Genomic DNA, 22,887 nt, shown 5'->3' with positions numbered 1-22,887 from the left:
TGCAGAGCTCCTCTTAATTGTGAGAATTACTAGGAAACCAGCCCCCAACAGTTCTGTTTTCCTAACAGAATGGTTTCCTTAACATTAGAATTTTATAGTCTTTACAGAATTTGAGTGAAAGCCAGTGCAGTGCTGATAGGACTGGGCTTTTAATTACTGTAGGAACATCCTGACAGTAGCGCATTACAGTCTATGTAGGTAATGTCATGTACTGATTTTTCTGCATCATGCAGGGATAAGGTATTTCTGGCAGTTTTACGGAGGTGTAGAACATTGGATATGTGTTTATCGAATGCTAGGTCTATTTTAGTTCAGGTTAGCTGAATCAACAAATAATTACAATGAGTACAATCATTTAGGAAAACGAAATGCGAGCCAATCAGCAGGAGACGGGATACTACCAGCCAATTGTGGCACGGGGGCGGGACTCTCCGGAAAGCAGGTGGGAAAAGAACAATGTGCGTAAGCCTTCAGTACAGACACGATGTAGTCGCGCGCCTTCTTCTGTCGATTTGGCGTTTAGAGAAATATTACATCGTCGGCCGCGGCCAGCAAGATAGACCATACATTTAGTGAGAATATCAAAGGCTGTGATATCGTATCGTGTGTAGAGATGGAGCAGAAGGACACAGAGATGCACGAGAAAGGAGTTTCTTCATCCACCAGCGGAGTTGTTGTCCAAGTTCGAGAAAAGAAAGGACCTTTACGGGCAGCAATCCCATATATGCCTTTTCCTGTAGCTGTAATCTGCCTGTTCCTCAACACATTTGTTCCTGGGCTGGGTAAGTAATAAAGCGCTTAAAGCAGAGTCAGTTTGAGCGCTAGTTCTATCTGTTAAATGCCTGGTGATTTGCAGTGCTGTCACCCAGTTTTCTCACTCCAGTCTCCTGACTGTCAGAGCTCTCAGATGGTGTTATTGTCAGCCCGTGTGGGCAACAGTTGGACTGAGGAAAAAGCGAGACTTCATGTCAGCCCTCACCCCCGTTTGTTCAGAATCCTCAGGTGAATGATTCGACATGAACATGATGGACATAATGGACATGATTTACAGCTGTGTACTGTGACTGGTTCTATAGAATACTCATAATTGACGACAACCCTGAACCCTCAGTGTTAACCAGTGATCCAGATGATGCTTTGCTCTGATAATGAACTGAGAAATGGGTGTAGGCAGGCAGTTGTATGACCTTCTTCAGATTCAAATGTGTAAGAATCAGAAACAGCTGTTGATACTGACTTTTTTCCCAACACAACACTTGAGTAACCCCTTCATTTATCTTAGTCTTTCAGCCTTAACTTTGGTCTATGGCACCCGGTGAACAAATATTTGATATTTGGACTCAAGTGATTTCTATTCCTTTCTATGACTCTTTCATCCTTTCATCCTCTTCTCCTAATTGCCAGACGGGAGTGGCTTTATGTTGGCCTCCAGGAAACCACCACAGAGTCACCTCTTTTACTGTGTTATATTTGTAGTGTACTGTATGTATTGTATGTATCATTTAAAACAGAATATAAGAAATCATTTGTACTCTCTTTATAAAATTTCTGATACCAGAATCCAATACTCGTGCTCTGCTAATGCACTTCTACTTTGTAGTGACAAAGTACATAAACATAGGGCAGAACAAAATATAAAAATATTACAATTATAGTGATATATTACTTAAAAATATGGTTTCCTTAATATATCATTACAACATGTTACACAATTACAGATTTCATTACAAAAGATGCATTATTTTTAAATGGAACATACAAATTGTGTATGTTTTAAAGATATTTCTATGTTTCAGCTTTAAGGCTTTCACCAGTGGGATAAGAGTGTTTCTCATAGTTGATAATTCTCATAGGTTTAAATATAAGTTGTTACCTAATGGTCTTGTGATTTTGGAATTGCCAGTTTTACGGCTCTGTTGGCCCTTTACTTATGTAGGCTTTGTTTTGTGGTTTGAAAATGCTGTTTTCCATTCTAGAGCAGCTTTAATGAAGGATTGATTAAATGCACTGTTGTATTAGATGGTACTTGTAAAGGCTTGGCTTTATTAAGGAGATGTCTGGAAATGGGTACATTAACACATTGAAAGCATGCTGAAAAAAATTGTTATTCTAAAAAACAGACACCTGCCCAGTCCTTACTTTAGAATAACGTTCCTTGTAGATACAGCTACTGTTAACACAGATCTGTGTCTCCGGGACTTTTTTGTGTGTGCATGCTTTACTGGGGTTAGTGTTTCGGGGCATGAGAAATATGCAGTTTATCTTGGCCGCCATTTTCCAGAATTAATCTGAGTGGCCCACATTGTCCTGACAGCCGTGTACAGGCTGAGCTTAATGCAGTTCAACTGCAAACTCCCAACCTCTCCCCCCTACTCCCCTGAGTCACCAATGGCCCACTGGTATTTATACCAGCCTGGACTAGATCCATATAAATGCCCCCTGGCTAAATTCATCGCTACCACTAAGGTGGCTTCTTCCATCTTCACTAAGCTTCGGGTTTCAGGCTACCCCTGTGGATGTCTGGCTGGACATTTGAAACTTGCTGAAAAGGAAAGGGATCCATGTTGTGGAACGGTCTTCACAAATGACCTTGTCTTGCCTGCGTACCACAAGGAAGAGTCTGCTGAGCCTAAAGATACATTTATCTTAAAATGGAATAATTATTAACAGCCAAAACAGTATTACATTATGATTCCAATATGCTGTTGGGCCTCCAACCAAGATGTGATCATCAAGTCCTCCTGGCAATTTGCAAGGTGAATTTAGCTTGTGTTTTGTGGTAGGTACAAGCTGCAGAAAATAATATCATAAGCCCTGTTTGGGCAAGATTGGTTTTACAAGGGGAGGTGAAAAAATACTAAATCTGCTGCAGAATGTCTGTAAAATTTCAATATAGTTTCAATACAGTTAAATATACACATTGTGGCCACCTCCAAAATATGTGATGATAATCAGTCTTATAATCCAAAAATAATAATCTAATTTTAGTTTAGTTCAATTTTTTCAGCTATATGTTAATGTCACTTGTGTATGATATAGGCTACTCTACACAATGACTTACGTAAAGCTCCAAAATTTTCACAGCTCTAGGGAATCCTTTAGCTCGTATTCTGGATTTGAGGTGTGCCACAGATTTGAATAAGCTGGGGTATCTGTGCCATGCATAAAAAATCCCCCTCTGTACTTTAAAGGAACTGCAAAAAACACTCTTTTCCCAGAGGATATGACAGTGGTGGGCTTCATATAATCTGAGGTTATTTTAAAAATAAAAAAGGCACCAGAATTTTTACTCACACAGGAGCTAATCAAAACGGGATAGGGCAGAGAAGGAAGTGAAATCTAGTCAATATATTTATAATTTAGGGCGGCACAGTGGCGCAGTGGGTAGCACTTCCGCCTCACAGCAAGACGGCCTGGGTTCGATTCCCGGCTGGGGCAACCCGGGTCTTTCTGTGTGGAGTTTGCACGTTCTCCCTGTGTCTGCGTGGGTTTCCTCCCACAGTCCAAAGACGGCACATTCAGGCTAATTGGAACTTGATTGAAATTGCCCCTTAGGTGTGAGTGTGTGAGTGAATGTGTCTGTTTGTCTGTCTGTCTGTGTCCGTCTGCCCTGCGATGGATTGGCGGCCTGTCCAGGGTGTATCCTGCCTTCCACCTGATGCCTGCTGGGATAGGCTCCAGCCCCCCCACCCTTCACGGATTAAGTGGTTGACAATGAGATGAGATGAGATATTTATAATTTCTCATTTTAAAGTGTATATAAATTACACTGGTCAGTACTACACATTGAGCTTTAAGATACATTATTATAATAGCTTCAAAGTCATGTTGATGCATTATTTACTTAATAGGGTAAAAAACAATTGGTTTCTATTCTGGTTATGCCAGAAACTGCACTGTGTAACATATCCCTATAAAACCCTATTATATTATTCTTATTATGTTTGTTCACTCCCAGACTGTAGGGGGAGCCCCAAAGCATGAAATGTCCATTCAGAAAAAGAAAATCTAAGTTTATGTTCACACAGCAGGTAAAAGTGGCCCATATCAGATTTTCTGACCAAAGCCAATGTTAATTTTACTGTTTTAACGTTTTTGTTTTTTTTTACTGTATAAAAGCCACACATGCGCATGAGGGCGCGGATTCACATTACGTTTTACATTAGTCCTCATAAAAATCAAGAGCTCTCAATGAGTTCAGACTGCAGCTGAGATTTTCACCAAGGATTTGCTCTAGTACATTATTCACTTTATTCAGCCACCATCAGGTTTTTAGCTTTTCTTTTTTCCTTTGATGCATGAGCCGCAATCTGTAGCCATGTTTAGTTCATTTATTAGAAGCACAGCGTGGCTGTGACACAAGCCATCAAATATTATTGGAACAGAGATATGACTCCAAATATCTGAGGTCTGTTACCTCATTTTTCAGCCATTGAATTACTCAAATTACTGCTGCTATCCATTTTCCCTCCTCCTCCGTCATTTTGTCCTTTTTGAGTTTAGTTGTAAAAAAACAGCTAAACACATGCCTTGAATCAGCACTGCATGCTGAACTGCTTCACCAGGCCTCTGCCTGTGGTGTGGTGCTGATTATCTAAACTAAAGCAACTGTTATGACAAGGGAACCATGTTTGGACTTCGGAAGAGAAAGTGAATGCCACATAGCTCTCACCCGACTGTTTAAAGATTGTACCCAGCACTTACCTTCCGAGTCACCAGTTGTTGTTACTTTGTGAGTGTTAATTACGTTCCAAAATTAGGCTATGCTAATTGATGCTAATTTGTTCTGCATGCAACAGATATGAAACTTAGTGGCCCAGCTCCTTTTTTGCAATATGAATACTGAATTGATCTGTACTAAAATGGTATAAGCAACAATCTTGGTTCTGTTAAATAGAGTTAGCTTGGTAATTGTGACAAAATAAGAAACTATTTTTGTGGCCAATGTTTTAGGTAGCACATTAAACTGGACCTGTGTTACTTATTGTCTTAATGTAGTTTACTGGGACAATTCTTTACAATACTGACATTAAATGGAATTGCCACTGACTCAGACTTTAAGTGTTAATAAAAAAGAGTCATTAGACGTTGGTTCCTGTAGCTGCAGCTGCAGTCTTTAAAGAAGAAAATATCCTGACAACGTATCCTGAGTGAAGACCTACTTAACTAATTCTCTCTCTGCTTTTATCCAGTCCCCCAACTGGATTCGTAAAGAGAAAACCTCACATTTGCGGAAATGGATAATAAGTTGTTCTCACTGTTCCATGGCTGTGTGAATGGTACAGGCGACCTATTGTACTAGCCCTGTCGCACTCCCTGTTTCCATGACAGCAGATGCTATACTGGTCTATGCCAGCCTCATCAGTCTCTGGTAAGATTAAAGATAACCCAGTTAGCTAATTCCTGCAAGGGTACTTAACATGATTTAGATTGTTGTTCTTTTTTCATTATGATACAGGAACATATCCTCAAATGCACCTGAGCAGAATTCTAGGAATAAGCCATTAATGTACATGTTGATTGTAATTAGTTTGTAATTTTAGTTGTTGCCGCTTTGAAATACTGATTTTAATTACTTTAAGGACATAAGGCACATAACACATAACACATAACACATACAATATATCTTGCATGAGCCTAGTGAATCTTATAATAGAGTTACTCAGCAAAGCACTTTAATTTTTCAAAAACCTTTCCACCAGTTTGCACCATCTTCTTAAGCCCATATTTGGCACACTGACACTAACATTGATTTCCAATGAAAAAACTGAATTAGGTTTCAAAAAATTGCGTCTATCACATTCTATCACATTTTGGATAAATATGTTGAGAACCACATACGTTTTCTCTGTGTACAGTCTTCTTCTGTACATCAGTAAACTCGAGATTTGTAAATTGAGCTTGTAGGAGTCATAACACAAATATTGCTACATTCATGCTAATGCTACTGCACATCCCTTAGATATCAGTTACACCAAAGCATAGCTATAGCGGTCATATCACTTTTGTTTTACATTTTTTAATTTGTATAAATTCTATAAACCTTATCCTGCGGCCATGTATAAAACACTGAGCTGTTGTGACACCAGCCTTTTAATATCATAGAATATCAGTCCAACTATTTAAGAGCTCTGTTACCTCATTATTCCACCACTGAATCCTTCAACTCACTGCTACTTGTCCATTTTCCTCACAGACTTTTTTTTCACAAATAAATGTGAAGAAAATGTGAAAAAGCCTTTTTCTGGGATAACTTTTAACAACTCTCTTTAACACACAGTCATGTACGCCTGAGCCACTGCAAACTCTTCTTTGTGTGAATTTTGATTATGAATGGATGAAATACCAGTTTTTGCACAGCTGCCAGACTCTGAAGGATCCTGCAGCGAGATTTTCTTGACGCACCAGAAACACCCGCAGCTTCAGATACTATGTTGCTGCTTAAAAGTGTAGTTTTTGTGCAGCTTGTTTAATACAATTAATTTATCTTAAAGAAACTTTTCTAAATAAGCTTTTATCGGGTAATATTTGACTGTACCCTGAACCGCTCACAGAATCTTTCACAGTTAGATGATCTCTTTTGCAAAATATCAGTTGTTTTCATGTGTTTTGCAAGACATTGAACAATTTCACACTATCAGAAATATCTTCCTAGTCTTCCTTCTTGCTTAGTAATGTTAAACAACCTCTTTAAATAAGTTATTTTTAATGAAGTTTACCAGGCACACTAACTAACAAACCTTTCTGAGATTTTAATACATGTGTATAAAACTTTACCTGAAACAACTAAATCTAAATGCTTGTTTAACTAAAATCCTACATAATATTTTGGACTCATTGCAGTCTGATGTTTAAGCAGCAGGTTGTCTCGTAAAATCAAACTATTTTACCCTGCAGAATGTTGATAATCGAACTGTGGTATATTCACAATTATACAACAGTTAGTTCCGACCTCACAATCTGATTGGTTGAGAAGTGATCTAGCCGTGATGATATTTCGTGATAACATCACGGCCTTCTCACACTAAACTTGTATCTCTCCGCCAACGCGTTGCCGAGTAACGGCGTATATACACAGGACACCAGCAGCAGCGCTAGCTTAGCACAGACTAGCGCTCAGCGGCGGCACGCTCGCCCACAGCGCTGGCTCGTCTTTCGTGGAAAAAAGGGAACGAAAATCGCTCGGTTAATGCCGTCTTACAGCCAGAATGCTAACCAGCCAGGCTAGGCTAAGCTAAGTTAATGCTGAGCTAAAGCGAGCTATGCTAACCCAACCACAGTCCAGCCAGCTAGCTAAAACCAACACCACCCAGGAAAATAAGCAGAAATGCAAAAATTCGCGGCTTTCACCTGAAGTATTAGCGTTATTTCACGCTCCTAACGTTACCATCTTCACTATTCCCAATTTTGCTTTCAAGCTAACTTTCGTGGTGTTAGTCTGCCTGAACCACACACTGTATGTAGTTAAGTTGTGGTGGAACTACTTTTTGGCGGAAGGCTCAGCCCATATTAAAGCATATTCAAACTGAATTTCTTAAAGTTCTTTGATTTATTTTCTTTCTTTATTTAGTAAAAAAAGAAACTGTTGTATAAAAGCAATAGAACACTCGAGGTCGTGTGTTATCGCGAATAACATCACGGCTGTGATGTTATTTCGCGATAACACACTCCCTCTCGTGTTCTATTGCTTAATAATACACTCCAGGTTCAGTGCTATAATGTGTGATATTGGCACTGATTTACTGACCACAGTCCACCAGTGCCAATATCACACTTTATAGCATGAACCTCAAATGTATTATTGTTTAAATATAAAAAAGCGGTGGCATGTGGCCTTAAAAAAACTAAATACTGTGTTATTAACCTCACTCAAACTGGCTATGGCACAGTATACAAACTGTGGTTTTCTGCATGGACATTAAAAACAAACAGGTAAACTTTGATTAGAACAAGAAGAGTACTGATCTGGTTCCTGTCAGTGCAGCGCTTTGGTGTATAAGTAGGTCTCACTCTCCGATGCTTTAGAGTTAATAAACCCACAGAGATAAGGGCACAACATATTCTACTCACCACTTGGTTAATCACACTATTCAATGTGAAGAGAAATTTAAACAGCACCAGCAAAATGGTGTTAATTAAGACTGCGGATCAGAGTTAGTTTTAAAATGTTTGTTTTTATGATTTATTGTCAGGAAGAAATGATTGAGCACAAGAGGAGTTTTGCCCCATAATTTCAAGAGGCGGGAATATCATCAGTAAAAGGATCGTTTAAGTGACTAATAGGTTACAAAAAACTTAATATTCAAATGACAGCCCTACTAAGGACCTGCCTTTCTTTGACAGAAGCTACAGTTCTTTGTTTTTTGTTTCTAAGTTTACTAATGTAGCATAAGTTTATCATTTATCTTATTTTTTTGTTTGCGTGCATTTGACTCAACTTTCTCACTCACTACGTAAAAAATGATCAGGAAGCAAGTTTAAAGTAAGTATGATCAGAATTTTCATTGTTGTTTTCAGACCAATTAGGAGTTAATTTAAAAAGCCAGAGAAATCAAAGCAGAATCAGCTTTTTATGACGGAATAAAATGCAAATTGAAAACAAAATATATTAAATGCTTGTTTAGGTCAAACAAAACTTTTTACTCAGCTTGACATTTGAAAAAAGGACCACACCATTGGTATATACACAGCTTTTCAGCTCAGTAATGTAGCTGCTTGTAGCATTTCTACAACACTGCTGAAAAGGCTTTAGAGGCTGGCATTCCTTCATTGGTGTTGTAAAACTGCTGAGATAATTTGTAGAATGATTTAACTTAAGCCTTTATTCTGACGTCATCAGGAAAGAGGAAAATTATGTCTGTAATAAGCAGAACATGCAAGCAGAGCTCAATATCAATTTACTTATAGCTTTTAAAATAATGAAAAAGTCATATGTCCAGCATTATGATAGACATTTTAGCAGTGCTTGCAGATTTCCTTCTTGCTTATGCAAAGCAAAGCATTAACCTTTTTGCACTGTTCACTTAGACTTGTGAGCTATTTTTTTTTCCTGACGTACCTCATATATACCCCAAAAAGTCTTTAATGAGTCATTAGCATTAATTAAACAGTTTTTTTCAACATGCTATGGTACTAGCATTTCCTATTCTGGTCAAATGCCTTTAAAATTGGTGCTGCCTGTCTGAGTCACTGCATTTGTGCCACCTCACGTACAACCTTGAACTGCTGCTTGGTCCTTTACTGAGGTCACCAGCCCACTGAGGAATTCTCAATTTCCAGCTCAGCCCTCATATAGGCTGCAGCCATAATCAAGACTAACCCATCCTTTATTCAGGGTTCCACATTCTATTCCGCGTTCCACATTTTATTCAGGGTTTCACATTCTACACAGCGTTCCACATTCAATTCAGGGTTCCACATTCTATTCAGGGTTCCACATTCTACACAGCGTTCCACATTCAATTCAGGGTTCCACATTCTATTCAGGGTTCCACATTCTATTCCGCGTTCCACATTTTATTCAGGCTTTCACATTCTACACAGCGTCCCGCATTCTATTCAGGGTTCCACATTCTACACAGCGTTCCACATTCTATTCAGGGTTCCACATTCTACACAGCGTTCCACATTCTATTCAGGGTACCACATTTTACACAGCGTTTCACATTCTATTCAGGGTTCCACATTCTATTCACCGTTCCATATTCTATTCAGGGTTCCACATTCTATTCTGCGTTCCACATTCTATTCAGGGTTCCACATTCTATTCACCGTTCCATATTCTATTCGGGGTTCCACATTCTATTCTGCGTTCCACATTTTATTCAGGGTTCCACATTCTACACAGTGTTCCACATTCTACACAGCGTCCCACATGCTATTCAGGGTTCCACATTCTACATAGCGTTCCACATTCTATTCACCGTTCCACATTCTATTCGGGGTTCCACATTCTACACAGCGTTCCACATTCAATTCAGGGTTCCACATTCTATTCAGGGTTCCACATTCTATTCCGCGTTCCACATTTTATTCAGGCTTTCACATTCTACACAGCGTCCCACATGCTATTCAGGGTTCCACATTCTACACAGCGTTCCACATTCTATTCCGGGTACCACATTTTACACAGCGTTCCACATTCTATTCCGGGTACCACATTTTACACAGCGTTTCACATTCTATTCAGGGTTCCACATTCTATTCACCGTTCCACATTCTATTCAGCGTTCCATATTCTATTCGGCGTTCCACATTCTATTCTGCATTCCACATTTTATTCAGGGTTCCACATTCTACACAGTGTTCCACATTCTATTCAGGGTACCACATTTTACACAGTGTTTCACATTCTATTCAAGGTTCCACATTCTATTCACCGTTCCACATTCTATTCGGGGTTCCACATTCTACACAGCGTTCCACATTCAATTCAGGGTTCCACATTCTATTCAGGATTCCACATTCTATTCCGCGTTCCACATTTTATTCAGGGTTTCACATTCTACACAGCGTCCCACATGCTATTCAGGGTTCCACATTCTACATAGCGTTCCACATTCTATTCAGGGTTCCACATTCTACAAGCGTTCCACATTCTATTCAGGGTTCCACATTCTACACAGCGTTCCACATTCTATTCAGGGTTCCACATTCTACACAGTGTTCCACATTCTATTCAGGATACCATTTATAAGGTTCTAGAATATGTCTCACATTCTAGGTCACGGTCCTTTCAGGGATCCACATTATTTTCAGAATTTCTCGTTACTCTATAGCTTCCCTTTTACATTTAGCCTTCAACATTCTATTGAGAGTTCCACATTGTGGTCAGAATGCCACATTTGATCAGGCTTTTACTGTCTCTTTAGACATTATTTTTTAGGCTTCATGTTGTATATAAAGGCAGTATCAAGGACCAAACAAAACATAAGGCATTGAATGAGGGACAGTGGCTGGGAAAAACTGTTAAATCTGGAGGAAGAAACTTTGGGAGGAACCAAGACTGACAAGGCAGGATCCATCTTTCTGTGGTATAAACAAATGATTGATGAATTGTCAGCATACTGTCACTTGGGTTTATTATGTGCAGGTATAATCCAGTGGTGGTGAAAATGACAGTAATAATAATAAGAGGAAGAAAAATATAATACTAAGAGTAATAGAATAAGTTTAAGTCAATGTAAACTTACAATATATTCAGTAAGGAAGATAGGGTATCTAATCCAAAGCAGACGGCAAAAACTTGATGGTGAACAGTTTGTCTGTGGCAGATTCATCATGCAACATCCATCAGTGTCAGCTAGACATGTGGGCAGTCAGTAATTCGGAAGAAGTCAAAAAGATTGAATGAATTTTGACTGGATTCATAAAGAAGAGAGCGTGCAGCGTGCAGGACAACAGCACCAGCATCTCAGTTTACCACGGTTCCCCATGTCCATAAACCCCTGGATCTGCAGACTTTATCTAAGGGAGAAAATCAACAGCAAAGGCTAGATTTTCCATTCAAAATGACACAGAGACACAAGTTTGTAGTTTCATCTGGTTTGGTTGATATATAATGTACCATCGTACCTTAAACAGTGAAAGGTAACACAGTGTTTGCTAATGTATGAATATTATGGGGTGTGGAATTGTGAATGACCCCACTCATCCCTCACACGAACTATTCTCCCTCCTGCCTTCGGGAAGAAGGTACCGCAGCATCCGGTCCAGCACGACCAGATTCTGCAACAGCTTCTACCCCCAAGCCATCAGACTCCTTAACTGCAGAGACTGAACTGATGTTTTTTCTGTACATGCACACACACTCTTACCCCACTTACCCCAGAAAATGGAAAGCACTAAAAACCCTACTACCTCACTGGACTCTATTGCACACTGTGTAATAGAGTAATTACTACCTCACCTGGTCTTTTTTGCACACTGCAAAATTTGCACACTGTCTTGTTATTTATTATTCTTTGTCTGTATTGTGTTGTATTGTCTGTCTGCACTTTTGTACTGTTGCACTATTGTTCTGTCTACACTGTGTTTATGTGCACCATGGTCCTTGGAGGAACGTTGTTTCGTTTCACTGTGTACTCTGTATATAGCTGAAATGACAATAAAAACCACTTTGACTTTGACTTTGACTTTGATGGCTGCCCACTGCTCCAGGCACATCTTTTCACTGTATCGTTATGTGTGTGGGTGGGTTAAAGCGGAGGTTAAATTCCACCTGTGCCTAGCATAAGTATGATGTATACAGTATCTCACACAAATGAGCACACCCCTCACGGTTTTGTGAATATCTTCTTACATCTGGTAATGGGACAACGTTGAAGATATGACACTTTGATCTTTTGTCTAGTGTCTAAACCACTGGCAAAAAAATGAGTACACTTCTAAGTGAAAATGGCTCCTACATTCCCTAGAGGGTTTCACATTTTTTCTCAGAACATCATATTCTCTTTAGGGATCAAAATAGTATTTAGGCATCTACATTCTGTTTGTAGTTTCATATTCTTTTTGTGTTCCACACTCTAATTAGATTTTTTACTATTCTCTAAATTCCTATATTCTATTAGAATTTAAAGCAGTAAAATACATTTAATAAAAAACACTAAAAAAGGCTTGAGTGTTCCTCCCAGGCACAGAGACAAGTGCTACAAGATGGTGTGAGTGGGGGCTAGTGATTGATAGTGTGAGTCTGCCAGAATATTCTGTACTTGACATTTGAGATATCAGCTTTGCTGTACTAATGTTGACAAACATTCTTACCACTAGTCATGTGGAGGAAGTGAGTATCAGAAAGGAGAGAGAGAGTAGAAGAAATAGGGGTTGTGCATTTTTCTACTGTAGCCATCTATTTTAGTCCTGTTTCAATCAACTGGAGGAGAGTAGAGTTTCCAAATCAGAAGATGTCTTGGTGGAGGCAAGTCATTTTCTACAGTTTTCCACAGCTAGAAACTGGAGAAAACGATCTCTTTATGAAATTGCACAACCTGCACACCTGATGCACTTCCTATAAAATCCAATAAAAGATGTACTACCAAATAATTCATTTATTAACAATAACTCATCATTCAGGGTGTTTCAGAGTGCTTCCATGTCTATGTTACCTTCTGGCTCTCTGCCTTTCGTTTTACTCAGATCTGCTGGAGTCATTAGATAATTACACTCTGATAATGTTCTATATTCTCTGTTTTACATAAATCCAGTTATTCACTGCCCCAACCCCCCCCCCCCCCCCCCCCCCTGATTGTTAATCGGAAACATTTGAGAGTGATAAACACACCGAAGAATAAGAAATCAAGGGGCAAACACTTTTTCACACCACTGTATGTGGATATTTTAGGATATTATTATTCATAAATAGTCTGGTCAGAGGAGGATAAGACCTTTTGAGACAAATGTAAGCTTTTTTTGAGGAGGGCTTTTTCACTTTATTAAGCCCAGCTGAGCTGAGGGGCCAACAACACCCTTGCATCCTCAGTGCCACAACACGTTAACAAAAATCATTATTTTACAATACTATTCTTTTAGTAGAAGTAATCCAAAAGTGAATTCTTAACATTGTCCACAGTTTATGAAAAAAAACACAGTTTGGAATACTTCTTCCCCAAGCACCACTTAGACACTGAAAAGAGGAATTCACTCATGCACAAGTGCATCACTGACTCAGGTGATGAGTACTAGCGTATATGAGACAACAGTGGGTGTTTGATTTTGTTTTTTATTCCTCCCAGCAACTGTGAGGGTCATTAGTACTATTTTTGTTGCTTATATAACCGAGTTGTTACAAACTACACTATGCAGAACACTAAAATCAGCTTCTCCACAGCATACAGGCTTCTAAAAAATACTCAAGTGTTCTCTAAAGCCTACTCTACTGAGTGAACAATGTCTTCCTCACTGAGAAATATAACCAAACTGGATAATTAACCTCCCACACTTGCGGTTGCCATGCTATGAACAAGGCTGGGGGGAAATTACAGTCATTGTGAGTCTAATGTGTAAGAATGAGGACCTTTACTGGAGCTCCATTTGTTCCTTCACAATTCTTTACATCTCTTTTTTTAATCACAAGAAGGAATGGAATGATTAACAATGTAAACGTTGAATAGTGCGGTAAAAATTAGGTTGGTTAAAGATCTAAAATGCAATACGAACAGAGCAAATACTTGTTCGCAGCATTTTATAGAAGCGTTTTTAGTTGGATGTGGTGTAACAGCTTTTGTGTAACAAAATTCAGTAGGGAAGTTTTGGTTTAGTGTTGGTTCAGTGGTTAGAGCACAGTGATGACATGGTTGTGGATTTAATACCAGGTTTAATACTCAGCAAGCTGCTTTGGTGGGCTCTTGAGCAAGACCCATAACTCGCTTTGCTCACTATATTGCTGTGTGTGTGTTAATATGTCTAAATTAATCATTTTAATTTATGCGTTTATCTACCTCAGTTTGCTGACACAGATGTGCAAGTGTAAGCTGTCTGTAGAGAGGTACTTCTTGGAGCAACAAATATGAGTGTATTGTCGCCATGACTAATTCCATACGTGAGCTAGGGGGGGATAAAACCTCCAGTACTGAGCTGTGGAGCAGTGGAAGTGTGTTCTCTGAAATAATAGTGCTTTATCCAATACTTTTAGGATGAGGTTGGTGTCGTGATCATTTAATTTCCTGTCTTCACTAGTAGACAGCTTCACTGGATAGTAGCGACAGTTAGTCCAACAAAAGCAGAATAAACTCTTTTTAATACCCATGATTTCTTTAAAAAAACAATGAATGTACTGATATCCTAATACTTTTGTCCACACTGTATGTTGAAATGGCAGGCTACAAGACGTGGGAGGATGGCTTAAACAGAAGAAATAGGGGTCTTCACATCACTGTCAGTAATTACAATGCCATTAACACCCGACCGCGTAAGCTCTGTTAGTCACACACGCAAGTAATGCTACACAGATGGAAACACAAAATGGAGGGTGGGATGAAGTGAGACAGAAATAGCAGAAAAGGGAGAAACAATATTTTTATAAGCGTTTGCTCAGATAAGAAAACAAGAATCTACAAAATGAATTATTGCCATCATGTATTCATGATCATGTCTGACTTCTGGGTAAAGGAAAAACAACATTTGTGTACTGTTAAGCCAAAATAAATTGCTGTGGACAAGATTAACCTTCCTTAATAAGCCCAGAAGAAAATTCTGCCCATATCCCTAATACTCTGCAGTGAAGAGTATTGGCTGTCAAATTCTGTGAAACTGACACCAATAAATCTATAATTCCTGGCATTGGCTTATTTAGGAGTATTGTATCCTCTGAAGTAACATATGGCATAAAATATCAAAGAGATTTATGTTGTAGTATGCCGTGTATTGCAGAATGACAGTATCGTGATGTAATCGTTATCGTGGGCATTGTATTGTGAGATGCCCTGTGTTTCTCACGCATTTTTCAGCACGCCTGATGATGTAGGGGGTTCAACAAAGTTTCTACAAACTTGTTTGTTAACTGCAATGTATTTTTTTTTTCAGAAAATCTGCTTCTTTGTTCCATTTGACAAACAAATGACTATAAATTGTTATAATTCTCTAATAGTGGGAGGTCCATTTTTTTAGTATCACAATAGCCCAGCATTATTTAAACCTTCTTTGGCATTGAGCCAGGAGCTACACAGATAAACTTGGTTCTGCCTTTTACCACCCAGACTCCACTGTTGAAAATGCATGATTATCTGCCACAGAAAAGAAGGCTATTTTTGGAATAATTACTGTGGGTTATAAGCTACTTGAAGAATACATCTGGCAACTCCCTTTTTCATTTGTAGTGTTTATTTATACTTTATCAGTCTAGAGGAAGTGTGATGTTAATAAACATATTAAAAGTGTTACAACATTCAGTCATGGCCAAAAATGTAGCTTCATCACATCAAATGTTCACATTGTCTCTTGATAATAAATGCCCATTTGAAAGACAGGTAAAATTAAGATTTATGATCTGTCCATTGTGATTTTGAGATTGACCATCAGCTTGATTTCAGGCTAATATGTTTTGAACGCTAGTAAGAATCAGATTAACTATGATCAAAAAACACAATGCTAACTTTACTAGCTTTGACTGATAACTTGTTATGTTGCACCTAATCTGAAGATATGTTCTTTTTGCTACTGAATGGGCAGGTACTTTCGTTTCGGCGTTCACAGTGCTGTGTGGTGCTAGGACGGATCTGCCAGACCGACATGTGTGCTGCGTGTTCTGGCTAAACATCGCTGCAGCCTTCATCCAGATCCTCACTGCTGTGGTCATGGTGGGGTGGATTATGAGCATATTCTGGGGCATGGACATGGTTATCCTTGCAAGTGAGCATTAATTTTTTTAAATCAGTCAATAAATTTTAATGTTAATTAAATTAATTGTCTTACAAAATCCTAAGGCCACATATTCACAATATTGCCAAAGCTATCCAAATCATTGAACTCAGTTGTTTCAGTCACTTCCATGTATATAAAACCAAATACTTAGACATGCAGACTGCTTCTACTAACATTAGTGAAAGAATGTGTCCCCCTCAGGACCTTAGTGAATTCCAGTGAGGTACTGTAATAGGATTCCTGTGCAACAAATCCACTTGTGAAATTTCCTCACTATTAAAAATTCCACGGCCAAATGGCAGTGATATTATAACGAAGTGGAAGCAACACCACAAACTCACTCTGTCAAATAACAGAGCCAGCGTGTTATAAAGCATAGAGAGCAATAGCTTTCCATGGCAGAGCAGCTCCATCCAAGCCTTACATCACCAAATGCAACACTAGCGAGTGAATACTTTTGGCAATATACAAATTGTACAAATGTCTGAGATCACACATATGACATTTATTTTGATATTCCAGCCTGCATATAACTAACATAATATCTTTTGTGTGTTAGTGTGTCCTCTCCACTAGAACTTGATCCTCTTATCAGAGACTTTTGCACAAACATTGGAGTACACTTAGTTTAACTTACACCTTCAAAATATCAAGAAACAGTTCTGTGGTAAAATTTCATTTCAAAAACAGATTTGAGGAGTTGGAAAAGAGTCAAGGGACATTTATTATGGGTCTCAGATGTATGGACATCCCTGTAGTAGACATCCAACAGCATTCTTGTATTAGTCTTTATTTAGTCTGTACCACCACAAAAAAATTATAATTTTAGTACACATTTTTAATTAGACGTGTAAGAACTGGCCCAAGCAATGTTTAAATAAACAACCCCAAGTCTGTGCAGTTCCTCCTATATTTTGTTGCACCTGCTTTGTAGGGAACACATGGAAAGCACTGTGGTAATTGCTATATGTAGGCGGTTGAAGCAACTCCCAGAGCGCTCTCTCTGTATTTTCTTTGCGTAAATATTTTAAATCTTCTTCTTGTGATCTTTTCCAAACATGGATACATTTCCCAGCTGTTTTGTGGCCTAGGTGACTTTGACTGGGAGTTTTCACAAGACTCAAGACAAGATGCTATTTTTGTAGATTGCCAAGAATTAACAACTGATTTCCAATTTCTTTTCCATGCTGCCACACTTGAATCTGCAAGTCTCTGAAGGTAGGTGCGTCATTCTGTCCATGACTCTGCTCCACTTCACCTGTTCAGACCTCCGTCAAACCATTTCATTTTAAAAACTCCACACACACTTTAAAATGCACCATTTAACTTTAAATCAGTAGTTTTTATAATACTTCAGCATATTATCAAGCTTTTTACAGCATCAGTCACTTATGGATTTTTGTAATTTATTATAATATTTTATATTTTTAATGATATATTTTAAATAATAATATTTTTATCATTTTTGTGGTTATGGTTGTCTCTGTCCGTTGTTTGTGTTGTTATTAAAATGTGTAATGATGGACAAACCTAATTTAATGGATTTAAATATTTTGTTTTTCTTCTGGGATAGCTGTGGTTGGTTAGCTGTATGTAGAATACAGGAGAATACAGGAGAAGCACCTGACAGAATCAGAAATGTGTTTCAAATCCTATGATATATATATATACAGCAGTCTAAATTTAGGTTGAGAAATGCATGAGTAGTCTTTTAACTGTTTAATGCTTTGATGCAGGTCTGAACACAGCACAGCTTCTTGCAGCCCTATTGGTCCCTTTCTGTTCACTTCAGTCTGTCTCTGCTTGTGTGCCTCCCACCTCCTCCCATCTGTCAGTCTACTTACAGGCCGTTTGATCTGGGTTTTGTCTGTTGCATGCCTGCAGAGCGACGTCTCCTTGGTGCCAATTTTAATGAGATAATGCAGATCGATAGAGAGAAACTGGTCTTCACTTCGTTTCAGCTGCTCGTTTGCCCTCGTGGATAAAACTGCTTTGATTTTTTTTTCTTTCACACACTGACTGTCACGCACAAGAGAGTTGTTTACAATGAGCAATGCCCCCACAGCACAGCAGGGATAACCGAAGGTTGGAAAATTTAGCTCATGAGAGACAGACATTTTTGAGTTTACCATGTTTTGTCCTGATAGGCTGTGCACATTAAAAGACCATTAGCTTCAAGTAATGTAGCACCTTTATGTGCTGGTCATGTGATAACAGCAGTCTGATCCCTCCAGGCGGTCTACTGATGTGTCAGATGCAGCCCAGATCCAGGTGGCTCTTCAAATCCCAGTCAGGAATCGCTGCAACTGGCAGGATATTACACAGGCCTTAAAAGGACAATGACTGTACAGCACAACATAGTAGTACAGATAGTCTAGATTTACTCTTCACTCCAGACCAGGGGTCTCATGTACTGTAACTTGCATGGACTTGCACTGCCATCTCCAACAACTCCAGCGCAACATTTTATGCATGTTTATATAATCTAGGCTAAGTGGAAACTGAATGAAGTTGTCTGATTAATTTACTGTTTAATTGTCTGATTAATTTACTTTATTTTACCCAATAATGGCCTATTACAATGTTTGCGTAAAGGATATTTTAATAGTTGTAATTTCAATGCATCGCCTCTAAGTGTCGCCAAATGACAAAAACACATTACATACGTACAAAAAACATACATACGCCTGAAAGGAAAGTGCCATAGGGAAATGCACTTTCTCACGTTCAAGTCAAATTTAATACATCTGACCGTGAGCTTGAAATATGGTGTACGCACCTTTAGTACATGAGGCCCCAGGAGGAGTTTCAGAAACTATTGATTTGTGAATTGAAAGACTTGTTTTACAGTCCGGAGAAATATATACATATCCAGAATGCAGCTTTAGAATTAGAATAAACCTTTCAATTTTAACTGCTTCTTAAATCAAGCACATTAAAGGTCAGCAAGTCAGTTAAAAATACAGTCATTTATGCAAATTGGCATAAAGGTATAGGAAAACAACAGACTATTAGCTATTAAAGAGGTTGAAAAATAGATTTAATTATGGCCTTTTTTAGTACATGAGCCCACAGAAAACATTAGACCTAGGAAAAAGCATAATTGGAATCAATAAATATGGAATATCAACTGTTTTTCTTTTTTTCCTTAATGTAGTCAAACAATTATAAAAAATGTCTTCATTATTAAAACATGGCTGGATGTAACAGATGATAGAGGGAACACTCAAATCTTCCTCAGATTAAAAAAATTCAGTTAAATATAAAAATCACATAATGTCTCAAATGTCCAATCTGAGATTAGGATGAAGATTTCTGAAGAACCCCAATCCAAACCTACACTAGACTAATGCACAAACAGTGTGGATGTTAGCAAAATTGTTGAAAAACTGTATTTGTTGGAAATGCGCATGTTTTCCTGGGAATCTGTCTTTGTTCTAAAATGGATTTCCAAAGATGTTCCATGTTTAGAAGCTCTGGATGCTGACATTTATTTTAGGTACATCTACCATCACTGTCTTACCAAGTGCTGCTCTCTAAAGCTCCCTCACACTCTCCCTTCTCCATCTGTCAGGCTACAGAGAGCAGGCGGCTGCCCAGCAGCTCTGAGGTGTATATCTGCAGAAAGACCGGAGCTGTCTGGCTACTACCTACAGGAGCATCAAAGTAGCCTCCACTACACGAGGCTCCACTACACGAGGAGAAGGGCTAGCTGCAGTAAGATCCTCTACCTAATCACATTTCCAGACTGTTGGAATGGCGGAGTTACAGTATCCCCGAAGCTCAAAGAGCTCTGTGAATATTACAGAAACACCATTAATGTGCCATCTCTGTGTGCTAAACTTATTCATTCCTGTCAGAGTTAACCTCTCATTAATCTGTCTGCTCTTTAATTCTGTAAAAAACACGGATGTAAGACAAGAACTCAAACTGTATATAAAAGTAACAGTTTTAAATCATTCATGCATTACTTTAAAGCTTTGGGATATTGAAGGAAGTGGAAGTTCAGTGATGTCATTCTCGTCTTGCTATGAGGATGTCTACATACTCTATACTCTACACTAGAGATCCTCATTAGCGATCATGGATGGTGGGTGTCCAGCACAGGTTATCATTCTAAAATACATCTGCTAGGTTTAGTAATTAACAAAGTATGTTTGGCTGTGAATGATGGCCTTTGCTTTACACCAGCTGTCTATACCCCTCGTCCTGGAGAGCAGCTAACTTCTTTCAGGTTTTAACTCCAGCCCAGATGTAACACACCCCAATCAACCAATCAAACTTCTGGAGACAGTGATTACTTCTAGTTCTTAGTTATTTGAATGAGCTGGGATTTTCTGCAGGAAGAGACCTCTCCAGGAGAAGGGGTGCAGAACACTACCCTACAGTGCACTTAGTTATAAATGAATACAGCTTCCAGTCAGTGTTTCTATATATATATATGTAATGTATATTACAGTTGTGTATGTAAACTTTCTTCTGAATCTGTACTATATTTCTGTTCTATTTAGAAATTGTTATTACCCCACTGCCCTTATAGTTTGTAAATATAAAACAGGGGAATATGTATTATTTATTTATCAAATTATTTTGTACAACACAACAGTATCTGCACAGATACCTTGAAATACCTTGAGACATTTATCTTGATCTCAATGTAGAACACATTTGTCATTTATTTTGTAACTTATTTATTGGATGTTGTATATTGAAGCAGTAATGCTGGATCATGCAGCAAATTGTGCTAATGGGCAGTTGCCTAGAGACTGTCTCCTTTAATGAACTGCTCAGCAGATTAATGAGTTATATATTCCTTATGGCATGGCAAGAGCTGAATGGTCAAAATGGTATTACATTTTTTGAGAGTGAGCCTGAAAAATGATCCATTTGTTTAAAATCTTTAGATTTAAAGCAGTATATCAGAATGTTAAATTTGATCTTTATTTGTCATGCATACTGTTCCATATACAATATTTTCAATAGGTTTTCCTGTACCAACAAAAGAACAGAACACCTGTATACTTCAATTTTACAAAATCAGTTGGATTCTGTAAATAATTGTAAATATGTGGCTGTTTGACGCAGTTGATGTGATATGAAAGTGCATCATAGAGAAGAGACATTCTGTTTAAATGCTTTGTTTTTGAAGAAGGTTGCATACAGCCTCTACCAATCAAACCTCACTTTAGCCCCACTTTTTCTTGTTCCCAGCTCTAGTGTCATAGTAGATGATACAATGACTAGATACCGTTTTTTAAATTTGAAAAGTATTATGGATGGCTTTGATCTATAGATTTATAACTCTCACATTAGGTCTTATTGGTGGAGTCCAGGACTGTTCTGTTCTTTTCTACGCATGGGGAAAAAGCAGCATTGTTAACTATTATCTTTAACATGGATGTTATTTAATAGACTATTGTATAGGTAAGACAGGTAGAGATCAGGCTGAAAATGTTGCAGTTCACTCATAGTAGAGTTGTGTTTTTATTTTGCTGTTTTCCACATTGTGGGAGAATAGCACCTGTGGAAATATGAAATACAGTTATCTTTAAAGGCAATTAAAATGATCTTATATATTTAAGCTTCTACAAATTGACCACTTTACCTTGATTCCAGTTCTGCAGACTGTTGTAATTTTAATGCCACTTCAAATAATTTGTTTCTAAAAGACTTGAAGACATTCAAGGATTGAACAAAGAAAAAAGAAAATCAGTTGTGTTAGTGACAGTGACAGTCTGGATGCCCAAAACCTTTTTTACAACATTCTTGACACATCAGTGCTTTTAAAATAGGCTTGTTTAATTGCCTAAAAGAGTGTTTATGTAAGGTCCATTAAAATGCTTCATATATTTTTTTCTAGTACATATGTATTTAAACCTCTGTATTTAAAATCCACAGACAAGTCTGTTATTTATCATTAAGTCTTAGCAAATGCTGTATTATGTGTGTGCTCATTGGGTGTGATCATTGTTGTGACACCAAGAAACTGAAACAATCTATATATGGAACTCGTGTGTTTGAAGTGCTGCCTTTTGTATGAAAGAATTAAAAATCTGTATCAAATGGGAGCAAAACTGCTTTTGTCATTTACAGACAGGATTAAAGCTGTGCTCAAATGAAACATGTATAGTTCCACATTGCTGTAACTTAGAAGGTGCCGTATCGAATAAAACCTGCCTGCAATTATCATGTGGGAACTGTGTGTGATATTTTGTGTGTATGGTGGTGGTTTAGACAAGCCTGCAAAATAAATTGCATTAATTTCAGTGTTTGCATGACATTTCCACCAATTTATGAGAACCATAATCCAGTTACTTAGTTTTTTTTATAACAAGGTTCCCTTCTAGCTGCCTTCTTTAAAGTACTGCATACACCTTTAGGTTTTCCAATTATTCTTTTGTAGGTCTTCAAAAACACTGCTTAGTGGGGAACTCTCAGTGTTTTCAATACCTAATGATTAGATGATGGAAATAAAAAATACACATTTCATACAAATAAAACAAAATACAAATTTGACAGTAAAAACTGTGT

At 38.1% G+C, this 22,887-nt stretch overlaps 1 protein-coding gene across 1 annotated transcript; it reads left to right on the top strand.

Moving 5' to 3' along the window:
* The first annotated feature begins 461 nt into the window (after positions 1-461).
* Positions 462-22,542, top strand: stum (stum, mechanosensory transduction mediator homolog). Its single transcript, XM_049480462.1, has 3 exons — positions 462-782; positions 16,165-17,574; positions 19,931-22,542. The coding sequence occupies exons 1-2, from the start codon at positions 614-616 to the stop codon at positions 16,353-16,355; spliced, it is 360 nt and encodes a 119-aa protein (XP_049336419.1). The 5' UTR covers positions 462-613; the 3' UTR covers positions 16,356-17,574; positions 19,931-22,542.
* The last annotated feature ends 345 nt before the right edge of the window (positions 22,543-22,887 follow it).

Source organism: Astyanax mexicanus, chromosome 1, assembly GCF_023375975.1.
Source record: "Astyanax mexicanus isolate ESR-SI-001 chromosome 1, AstMex3_surface, whole genome shotgun sequence".
In the NCBI taxonomy this organism is placed as follows: Eukaryota; Metazoa; Chordata; class Actinopteri; order Characiformes; family Acestrorhamphidae; genus Astyanax; species Astyanax mexicanus.
Note: the sequence above shows the minus strand (reverse complement) of the source record. Positions and strands in the feature narration are given on the sequence as shown.